The 12,001-nt window shown below is 40.8% G+C and overlaps 1 protein-coding gene across 4 annotated transcripts in view; it reads right to left on the bottom strand.

Moving 5' to 3' along the window:
* Window positions 1–8,245, bottom strand: part of TOR1AIP1 (torsin 1A interacting protein 1) — a 42,719-nt gene extending 34,474 nt beyond the window's left edge. For all 4 annotated transcript variants that reach the window (XM_049868423.1, XM_049868422.1, XM_049868424.1 and 1 more), the window contains exons 1-2: window positions 7,767–8,245; window positions 2,337–2,411 (exon numbers count right to left, since the gene is read on the bottom strand). In XM_049868423.1, the coding sequence (XP_049724380.1) occupies window positions 2,337–2,411; window positions 7,767–8,244 (553 nt within the window). In that variant the 5' untranslated portion in view covers window position 8,245. The remainder of the gene's footprint in view (window positions 1–2,336; window positions 2,412–7,766) is intronic.
* Between the last annotated feature and the right edge of the window lie 3,756 nt (window positions 8,246–12,001).

Below are 12,001 nucleotides of genomic sequence, written 5' to 3'. Positions count from 1 at the left end.
ATTAAAGGAAAGAAATACCAAATAAAACTCTTCTTACTTTCTCAATTAAGAACTGAAATCTGTAACACAGCACCAACTCAATTATCTATTTCATTTTTGTCTTAACATTATGGATTATTAATGGTATATGTCTTAATTTTAGGGCTAACTTCTTGAGAGTTAGTATATTCCCTGCCTACAACTATTTAACTTTGTGTGTAACCGGGAAATGCAGACTTTAATTTTAAATAAAATGTTAATGTTTGCCTAGAAAACCACTTATAAAGGTATGTTTTCTCAAAAAGCCTTACACAACGTATTCCAAAACCCAATATATATCTAAATTCAGATTATTTTAGGTTTTGTTTCATACATCACTCTGAAAAAGCATTATGTTTTGGGCCTGTATGAGAACTGCAAAAACCACATTCTGGACTGGCTATCGTTGGCCCTTTCCATTACGTTGATTGCATATGTCTGTTTTTACAAAATTGACTTAACCAATTTCCCTTTACAGTATTTAGAAGAGAGAAGTCCATTCATTTGCACAGAAAATATTTATTGAACATCTTATTACACATCCTAAAGGACAGGGTGTAGAAGATGTACTCTCTTATGAAGTGCCATGAGAATAAAAATCTTGTATATTTTACTGTTTACAAAGTGATTTTACATAACACACTATCTAATATCTGTAGTGAGCTGGGAAGGGCAGATAATATAAAGGACCTGAGGCTCAAGGTGGGTGAACGACTTGCCAAAGTCCAGTGCTTTTTCCACAACATTATGCAACCATGTACCTCGTAAGTAGTGAAATACAGGCCTAATTAGAACTCCAAAAGAATGCTTAAGACATTCTACTATATCACAGTTTTATAATAGTCTATAGGCTGGTGCTTAGTCTTCATCACATCAGCTTACTTAACTCCATAATTTTTACAAATTTACTCTAAATTTTTAACATGAGTTATTTTACTTCTCCAGGTATAAGGCATACAATGAAATCTACTGTAAATAAAATTTCAAGATTACTGTTTTTTCAAATGTCCTGGAAAATTGAATTGTAGTACCCATTACTCAAAGCATTTTTTCTAAAATAGTTTATAAACTTAACACAGTAACATAGGCTGTTCAAGGAATTAAGCATGAAGGTGTGTTTATCTGGAACTGAACTTGAGCCAGATATATTTTATTCTAAATTGAAAACAGAGTATTTCAAATTATAAAACATAATCTTACTAGAAGAACTAGTTAAAAAAAAAAGTCAGGACTTAGGTAAAAATCAAACAAACAAACAAACAAAAAAACAGGATGATCAGTTTCATTAGCTACAATCATTTGTTATGGGACTTTCTTAACAAATAAAAGAAAATGGAACTAAAACCCAAAGTATACCAAGCATTAACAATTTAACTGAACTTAATCCTTCCCCTTGTTTTCCAAGTATTTTAAATAGTTTTTATAACTTAAGTGGACTATTAAATATAGCCTACTTTCAAGTTATATTGATTTTAAGACGCTTTTTTTTTTTTAAACACTTTCAGATGATAGTGACCCTATAGGACAGATTAGAACTGCCCCATAGGGTTTCCAAGGCTGTAAATCTTTACAGAAGCAGACTGTCACATCTTTCTCCCACAGAGCACCCCATGGGTTCGAACTGCTTAACTTTCTGTCAATGGCCAAGTGCTTAACCACTGTGCCACAAGGGCTTCTTATGCATCTTATAATCTATGGCATATTACAATTTAATCGGCAGCATTTTTTCTTTCTAGGTGGTAAATAAAACAATGATAGCGTATCTTACAACCGATGGCACCTTAGATTCAATGAAATATAGTATGAAACTGACAAGATTGACTATACTAGTATATATCATGATTTCACCATGCAGAACACTTAATCCATTTTAAATGGAAAGCAGTGTGGCACAGACAATCATTGAAACGTAACAAACATGATTCAGTTGCTAATTGTTACACAGAAGGGTAACAGCGAGGTACCTGGGGAAAATGAAGGGGCTTTAGAGAACAAAACCTGGGTCTGAATTTGGCTCATGTATCATGTGACCTTAGTAAGAGTCTTAATTACCCTGAGGTTCAGTTTTCTCATCTATAAAATGGGTATAACATCTATCCCTTAAGATTGTGTGGACTAATTAACACATACAACCTGGCTAGTATCTAGTAGCTACTCAAGTGTCAGCCACCATCTTTTCTTGACATATGTCTTCAATGCTAAATTCTATGGACTTATAAAGAAGATTCACTGAAACTCTGAATACGGAATGTTTTGGGACTCTGTACATAAGAAAAAGAAACAGTTAAGGAGAAAAACAAAAAATTAACTACTCTTACCTGGAACCTCTGGTGTTCTGACAGTTTTCTTTGAGACTGGTTGGCTTAAGACAGTTTGGGAAGATGGATCATCCTCTGAAGGAGAAACATAACAAAATTCAGAATGCATAACCTAGGAGATCCTGGTACAGGTTATGCATATTAACAGCAGCACATCAGGAGAAATGCCAAGTAATTAACTTCTTTAGAAATGTGTAATTAGGTTTACTAAAACTCTGGGATCTAATTAGAGCCACTCTTAAAACAGAACATAAAAATAAACTATTTCACTTAATTTTTTTCAATAACAGATCACCAAACACAACTACAAATACACAAGCAACAGAAGACAAGTTAGATAACGGGGACCTCCTAAAAATTAAATACTTACGCTCATCAGAAAACTTTATCACAATACTGGGGAAGCCAGCACAACCTGTCCAAGGCAAGGTCATGGAAGCTCCACTGACATATCCAAACTCCCTGAGGGACCAAATTACTGGGCTGAGGGCTGTGGGGACCATGGTCTTGGGGAACATCTAGCTCAACTGATATAACATGATTTATATAAAAAAAAAAAAGTTCTACTTTGGTGAGTAGTGCCTGGGGTCTTAAAAGTTTACGAGTGGCCATCTAAGATACTCCACTGGTCTCATCCCATTGAGAACAAGGGAGAATGAAGAAAACCAAGACACAAGGGAAAGTGTAGTCCAAAGGACTAATAGGCCACAACTACCAGAGCCTCCACCAGACTCTGGTCCAGCACAACTGAGTCCTGCACAACTAGATGGTGCCTGGCTACCACCACCGACTGCTCTGACAGGGATCACCATAGAGGGTCCTGGATAGACAAGACTTACTGGTCTGACAGAGATTGGAAAAACTCCAAGAATATGGCCCCCGGAAACCCTTACAGTTCAGTAATAAAGTCACTCCTGAGGTTCATCCTTCAGCCAAAGATTAGACAGGCCCATAAAATAAAACGAGACTAAATGGACACACCGGCCTAGGGGCAAAGGCGAAAAGGCAGGAGGGGACCGAAAAGCTGGTAACGGGGATCCCAAGGTCAATAATGGGAGGTTGTTGACATGTCAAGGGGTTGGCAACCAATGTCACAAAGCAGTATGTGTATTAATCATTCAGTGAGAAACTAGTTTGCCTTGTAAACCTTCATCTAAACTACAATAAAAAAAAAAAATTCATCAAAAGAATGAAAAAAGAACCTACAGACTGGGAAAATACATTTGGAAATGATATATCTGATAAGTGCCTAATCTCTAAAATACGTAGAAAACTTCAACAACTCAACAACAAAAAGACAACCCATTTAAAAAATGGGCAAAGGACATGAAGAAACACTTCACAGGACATTCAAGCAGCCAACAAACATGAAAAGATGCTCACATCATTAGCCACCAAAGATGCAAATCAAAACTACAATGGCAACCATCAACAAAACAAAACAAATGCTGGTGAGGTTGCCCAAGGGGACTGGAACCCCACTCCACTGCTGGCAGGATTGTAAATTGATTCAACCACTATGGAAAGTGGCATGGCACTTCCTCAAAGAGCTGGAAATAGAAATACCCTATGATTTAGCAATCCCACTCATAGGTATAGACCATAGAGAATTAAAACTATTGACATGAACAGATAAATGCACACCTATATTCACTGCTGCATTATTCACAAAATCAAAAAGATGGAAACAACCTAACTGCTCATCAACAGAAGAATGGATGAACTGTGGTACATATACACAAAGGAAAACTATGAAGCCATAAAAAATAATGATGAGTTCTCAAAATACACTGTAACGTGGATGAATCTGGAGGTCATTGTGCTGAGTGAAATAACTAAACCGTGAAAGGACAAATACTGTATGACCTCACTACTACAAAAAGACAAGAATAGGTATACATACACATAGAGAAAGCACATTCTTTGGTGGTTACCTGGGATTGGGATTGAAGGGGAAATCATTTTGTAGATAGCAGACACTTGTTAGTTTTGGTGATGGGTTAGGCAATGTCAAATAAGGGTGAAGTCAGTAAACTCGACCAAAGTAAAAAATGACACTAAAAAGTATACAAGATTAAGGGATGATTTTCACAAAAGCCAAAATATATACAATTTTGCAACAACAGTAATAACAACAGAAAATATGTGTGGTTACAGAGATAGATATGTATACTTACAAATGTATAGGAAAGCACATATAAAGGAGCCCTGGTGGCACAGTGGTTAAAGTGCTTGGCCGCTCGAACTTACTAGCTGCTCCCCAGGAAAAGGATGTGGCAATCTGCTTCTGTAAAGATTTACAGCCTTGGAAACCCTATGGTTTTAAAGCATATACGAACATACAGGTACACACGTACAGATGTTTCTGTAGGCAAATGTATATACATGTTTCTGTGTGGTGCATATATATTCATACATAAAATAAAGCACACGGGGGCACAGCTATGGATACTTCCTAGACATAACCAAACGCCTCATGGGATTGGGTTACTGAGCTTGAGGGCTCAGGGCCATAGTCCCAGAGGACAACTTGGTCAATTGGCATAACATAGCTCACAATGTTCTACATCCTAGTTTTCTTAGTGGCATCTGGAATCTTAAAAGCTTGCCAGCAGCCATCTATGATACAACTATTGGTCTCTACACATCTAGAGCAAAAGAGAAAGAAGGAAACCAAAGACTCAAAGAAGAAACTAGTCTACAGAACTAACAGTCTACACCAACCACAGTAACACCTACCTTGAGACCAGAAAAACTAAACAGTGCCACTAATTACCACTATCGACTAATCTGATCAGGAGCTCAAAAGATGGTCCTGGACAGAATGGGGGAAAAAATGTAAAACAAAACTCAAATTCCTAAAATAAGGCCACTTACTGACCTGTAGAGACTAGAGGAACTCCTGAGACTATCGCCCTGGGATACCCTTCAAACCACTCCCAGAGAACACTTACCAGCCAAAAGACAGAGTGGCTCATAAGATAAATAATATAACCCGTAAGTGCTGTGCTCCTCTAAACAATCTAAATGAGACCTAACGGTCAACATTTACCCTAGACCAAAGATGAGAAGGTAAGGGGGACAAGGATGCTAGATTAATGGAAACAGAACAATCACAATGGAAATAATAAGAATGCCAATACATTGTGAAAAGTATAACCAATGTCGCTGAATAATATGTATAAAAACCAAACCCGATGCCATCGAGTCGATTCCAACTCATAGCAACCCTAAAGGACTGGGCAGAGCTGCTCTGTAGGGTTTCCAAGGTGAATCTGAACTGCCGGCCTTTTGGTTAGCAGCTGAGCTCTTAACCACTATGCTGCCAGGGCTCCGAATAAATATGTATAGAAATTGTTAAATGAGAGCCTAATTTGCTATGTAAACTTTCTCCAAAATCACAATATTAAAAAAAAAAATGAATTCATCAGAATATAAAAATAAACTATTCACCACTGGCGCTTTATAACAAAAATATATTCAGAAAATTTAAAACCATAGGCTAGAATCATCAAAAATTACACGGCAGAAAGCGGAAGAGTGAAAAATGTTTAGATTCTTATAGATTTACTGAAGTAAATTCCTTACTAGTCAAAAAAAGGGAAAAAAAATTTAGCCTAAGCACTTGGGTTACGAGTCAGTACACTGTAACATGTATTTATTGTTTACCATGCACAAAGCATTCTCCTAAGTACTGTACTGTACCTTCAAGACATTTCAACTCACAGCAACCCCATGGGACACAGGAGAACTGCCCCATAGGGTTTCAAGGAGCAACTGCGGATTCCAACTGCTGACCTTTTAGTTAGCAGCCAAAGGCTTACCCACTGTGCCATCAGGGTACTGAAGGAGATACAGAATTAGCATAAAGACTGAAGTATAACATGATCCTTCAAATACATGTGTTAGGATCTTTGTCTTAAGTAAGTTTATAATCTTAAAACAGATATATATATACACACACATATAAAAACCGAACCCATTGCATCGAGTCAATTCTGGCTCTTAGTGACCTGCAAGGACAGAGGAGAATGGCCCGTAGGCTTTCCAAGGAGCGCCTGGTGAATTCAAACTGCCGACCTTTTGGTTAGCACCCATAGCTCTTAACCATTATGCTACCAGGGTTTCCATATATATAGATACATACAGGCTCTACTAACTTACATATCTTTAACACGAACCTTCCAAAATCGACAAGCCTTCAAATGTGTAAACACTTCACGTGTCTATAGCCTATAACAGCTCTATGCTGAAAATCACTGCCTCTTCATAGCCAACAATGGTCTACACTATGTCATCCCATTGTGACTGAAACCTCACTCCCCCGCCCCCCACCGCCGCGATTTGTTTCACGGGTGCCTTACAAAGGGCTAAGATGAAACTTCACCTGTGACTCTGTTAAATCCCCACAGTCAGGATGGGAGAGGATGGGTTAAGGAGTTGATTCACCTGTGACTTACCTAAACTACACACACTGCCAGCATCCTTTTGGCCCATTTAGAAGGACCTCGGGTGCTAAGCAAAAGGTAGGCAGTTCAATTCCACCAGCTGCTCCTTGGAAACTCTATGGGGACATTTCTACTCTGTCCTATACGGTCGCTATGAGTCAGAATTGACTCGACGGCAATATACTCACACTGCCAGCATCCTGTTGGCCCATTTAGAAGAAAACTTCCTAATTAACACTCTTGCTACCACTGAGGCTAGACGGAGGGCCTCTTAAGGTGGCAAATTTTGGCAGACACCAGGATACTTGCGCACAAGTTTATCAGGCATTGGAGAGTTTCAGTTCAGGATAACTGACCTCATCTAGGTGTATGGATTTGGGTGGGGTCTCAAGTTAATTCACCAACTCCGTTATCCCTAGCAACACCCACGCTCTCAAAATTTCCCCTCTCCCCCCTCACCAGGATGAGGATGGAAAAAGACTGTAAAGTTTGATTACAACCATGATCCTGGGCTGGGGACTTGTGGCCTTTGAGAGTTAAAGAAAAAAATAGTAGTGACTTTGGTAGAAACATACTCAGGGCAAAGGGGATGGAAATGAAAACTGAGACCACCGGAATGATTCGGGGTCCCGACTGCCGCCTAACTCGCCACCCCCTTGTGGAGACGTGCAGACAGGGGCAACCCTGACTCCCCTGAGGTGATGCCCAGGGGTGGACAGCAGCTCCTCGGTTCTGCCTCAGTAGTCCCCTGTGACCTCGTTTCCCGCCCTCTTGCCAGCGCCCCTCTCCCCCAGCTCGCTTCCCCTTCCGCCCGCGGATTGGGGCGGACCCTGGGCGGGGGCGCACATCTAGCCGGGCCCGAGGAGCTACGAGTCTCCTCGCCAGGACGAGCCCCGCGGAGGCGCACAGCCGCCGCGAGCGCGCACAGCGAGTTCTCCCGCTCCCCGGCTAGCGGCTAAAACGTTACCTCCATCGTTCTCACCTTCGGAGGAATAAGAATTCCGTAACCCTCTCCTGGTCATAACCGGAGACGGCTGTGGCAGAGACTGCTCCGAGAGCTGTTGCTGTAAGCGGATAGCCCTTCGTGCCTTCATTTCCGTGGCTTCCTGGGGTTGCGGCTGCCTCCGCTGCCGAGACCGAAGGTAGTAGGAGCTTTCTTTTAGTTCCTCTTTCGCGGAGTCAGGCCGGAACTTTTCTGGCGAGGTTCGTCTTCCTAGCGGAGGCCTTCCTTTGGGCACCCGGGGCTCGAAGTCGCCGTACACTTCTGGCGGTTCCTCTGAGAACCTCACTTCCCGCCGGCCGTGGCGCGATGGAAAAGAACTTCCGTACGCCGACGCGTCACTGCCGCTGCCATTTTGAGGAGCAAGCCGGCGCCTTCCCTCCCTAAGGGGGGCCCTGGGCGTGACGTACACCCCCCATCCTTCCCGCACCGGCTCCACCCACCGCCCGTCGCCCGCCATAGTTGTTGACGTATCTTCAGCCGATTGCGAAGGTGCCTTTGGGGCGCTTAGATCCTCCTGCCGGTGGTGGCGATGGCTTCTCGGGGTGTTGGGCAGTGGTTGCGGTGGTCAGGGAGGTAGCTGAGAGTCGCCGGGGCCGCCACCTGCGTCGTCGCTGCAGTGCTGCAAACCCGCCTCTGGGCCCATGGTGGCTCCTGTGGGCTGTGGGAGAGGCAGTGCCTGGTTTGGGTCAGCTGCTGTGGGTCACTCCCGCCTCCTGGCTGGAGGCACCAAAGAGGAGGAGAAGGAGGAGGAGGACGTTGCTGTCCTCGGCCTTGAGGGAGGGAGGGGAAGGGGCAACAAAAAGGGACAAGTGGCTGCGCAAATTGCCTGTCCTAAGCCCGGCGCTGCCGGCAGGTGTTGGCTGCGCGCAGGAGACGCCTGTCATGGCCCCCTGGACCGAGCGTCTGGGAAAAGCCAGTGGGACGAGGGTGAAGACTTGTTTCAGTCCTCGACTTCAGGCTGTTGCGCAGTTTTCCTGGGATGTCTTTTGATCGACCGCTACCGTGGCCATACCCTTTCAAGTGTCCCTGGCAAGAGTGACGCTTACGTCTTTGGCACATGTCTTCTTTTCACGGCGAAACTTAAAATTTCAAGTTTCTTATGAAGGCTGTCACCCAGTTTTAAGTCACCCGTTAAGAGTGTACAAAGTCGTATCTACTGTCGAACTCGGTGGATCTCCGTTTTAGAGATGCGTGCATAGCATACGTTCGAATATAAGCTCTATTCCAACAGCAGGTTCGTAGTACTGCGTTATGCACAGTGAGAAATAAATACTTTTTATTAAAGGCAGTGCTGTATTTTAAGTTGTGACCCATTATTTTCATTTTGATCCTGGGCGTGGCTTGATATAGTGCATTTGGTTTAGAGTTCCTGTGTTTACTGAGTAAAAAAAACACGATAAAAGCCATTTGTTTCCCCACCACGCTTAGAGATTTGGATAATCAGCAAATTAACCAAATTTAGTAAGCTGAGGGAAAATCGATTAAGTCTGAATAATTATTGAAAGAAAGCTGTATTATATACACTCTTGTCTGCTTGGAGGGCTTTATGGTTGATTGTAGTAAGCAGATGAAAAAAATTCGTAATTTGGATACCAATTACAATGAATAATTATGAAAAAATTGAAGGTGCTAACAGGTTTCTTTCAAGTATTTTACTTAATCACCTTAGAATGTTTATTATACTCATTTGCTCAAAATTGGGCCAAATTTCAATTTAATTAAGTCTTTTTTTTTTTAGGTGTATTATGCTTTCACTAATAGTCTAAATTTGGTTACAGATACAAGGAATTACATGCTTTAGAGAGTCTCTTAGCCCGTTAAGAGCTTAGCTTATTTTAGCTTCGTTTATTATAAGCTGGAGGAAAAGTAAAGAGAGGGAGTTTTCCTCCTCCTTTTTTAATCTTTTAAGGGAAATTGAAACAGGTATTGTCCCTTGTTAGCCTGGGTTAGGTGGTACATGTGGAAAATTTGCAGGACACAATGCAGAAAAGTAATAATACTTGGTAACAATTGGCTTTTATTTATGGTTCTTTTAATTAAAAAATACGTATTGTATCTTTGGTGAAAATTTACACTGCAAATTAGGTTCCCATTTAACAATTTGTATAGTACTATTCAGCCACATTGGTTACATTTTATTTAAGTAATGCCTTCTCTATAGCATGGTTAGTATATTACTCATTATTAACACATAACAGTAAATGTTTGTTAATAGGTATTATTAAAAGATATAAAACTTTATTAATACACAAAGTTCATATTATGATTATTAAAACATTAAGAGCCTCTTTGAAACATTTACCAGGAAGGTGACTATATAGAAATGTGGATACAGGTTTATAAAACTTAGGTTTGGAGGAGATATTACAAGAGAGAATGATGAGAGCTTTTATATATTATTGAATAATCACATATATTAATTTGTAACTTAAAATGCTTTTAAATGCTTAAAAACAGCTTTCAGAATAAATGAATCATGAGAATCTTAAAAGTGGAGTCACATTCACTTAGGATTTTCCCTCTGTTTACGTAATAAGGATACATAATCCCAGCTTTTCTGTAACTGCCTCCCACACCTAGTAACTTTACAGATAAAATTGTTTTTGTACATGAGTTTTTTGTTTAGGGTAAACAAATTCTAAGGAGCCCTGGTGGTGCAGTGGTTAAGCACTTAGTGGCTAACTTAAAGCTTGGCGGTTTTGAACCCGCCCAGCTACTTAGCAGGAGAAACACCTGGGGATCTGTTCCTGTAAAGATTACAGCCTAGAAAGCATTATGGAACAATTCTGTCACACGGGGTCGCTAAGAGCTAAAATCAACTTGATGGCACCTAACAAAAAGTAGGAATCCAGTTATTTACCAAGTAAACATCTATAATATTCGCAACGTTTCTGGTCGTACAGGGAAATACCTTTGGGGTTCTATCTTAGAAAAGGATAATGTTAATTTTAATAAGGAAAGGTGAATAAAATATTAAATAAGAGGAAGTAAATTTTAAGGATATAGTAACTGGCTCCACCCCCCCCATTCTCACAAGTGTTAGAAAAACATTTTAAGGACTCTTAAGATAAGTGAAAACATCTGCTGGAAATGTTATGCTGAAATTAAGAAAACTTAATGAGGTGAATGGAATATAATACATATTCTCCATATTCTTTGTTCAGTTAGAAATTAGTCAATGAATAGAATCTAAGGGTGTTCCCAATCCTGTGACTTCTGCTAAAAGAAGATATCAGAGAGGTGAAGGCACTAAAAATCAAATACTATAGGGGTTATTCAGTGAATATTTGCACTTCTGCTATGTACTGGCCAGTCCCTGCCTTTCTAGGTCCTGTGGATACAGCAGTAAACAAAATAGACCAAAAGACTAACAAAAATCCCTTTCTGACTTCTTGAAGTTTATATTCTAAGGGAGGAAACCAAAACAAAAAAAACAAACCCACTGCTGTCGAGTCGATTCCGACTCATAGTGACCCTATAGGACAGAGTAGAACTGCCCCCTAGAGTTTCCAAGAAGCGCCTGGTGGATTTGAACTGCCGACCTTTTGGTTACAGCCTTAGCACTTAACCACTACGCCACCAGGGTTTCCTCTAAGGGAGGAGTCAGACAAAAATCAAAAATAGTGTGTTGGTCATAAGTGTCATGGCAAAGGAGGCTATTTACTTGGAGAAGTGAGTAGATATCTTCTGTTTTGTCTTGCACTGATGTTCAGAAACTGGAAAACCTGAATTTTAGACTTAATTTACTTTGCCCCTAACCAATCATATGTTCTTGGGCAAATCACTTCCCTTCCTCCAGTTTTCACATTTATAAAATTAATAGGTCAAAATAATACCTCCTTTTTATTGATCATTCACTAATATCATTTAGCAGCTATCGCTCTCTACGTCATCTCATTTACTCACAGCAACCGTATTAGTCAGGTAGTATTGGCCCCACTTGATGCACGAGCAGACTGAGGCTTAGGTTAAGCAACTTGAAAAGACACACCTAGTAATGGCAGAGGCCGGATTCTAAGCCAAGTCTGACTGGTGCTTGTCGTTATCATTTGGTACCGCCTCTCACTGTCATGGTTCTGTGGGTTTTTCCAGCCTATGAATTTCAGATCCTTAAGGGGTCAGGGGCGTCAGACGTCTTGTAGAGATGCCTGGCTTCTGGTCAGGTACCAATCAGCATAAGAATCTTGGGATGTCTGCGGTTCTGTTGTGCGCAT

Source organism: Elephas maximus, chromosome 24 (genome assembly GCF_024166365.1).
Source record: "Elephas maximus indicus isolate mEleMax1 chromosome 24, mEleMax1 primary haplotype, whole genome shotgun sequence".
NCBI lineage: Eukaryota > Metazoa > Chordata > Mammalia > Proboscidea > Elephantidae > Elephas > Elephas maximus.
This window is presented reverse-complemented; position numbering and strand designations above follow the sequence as displayed.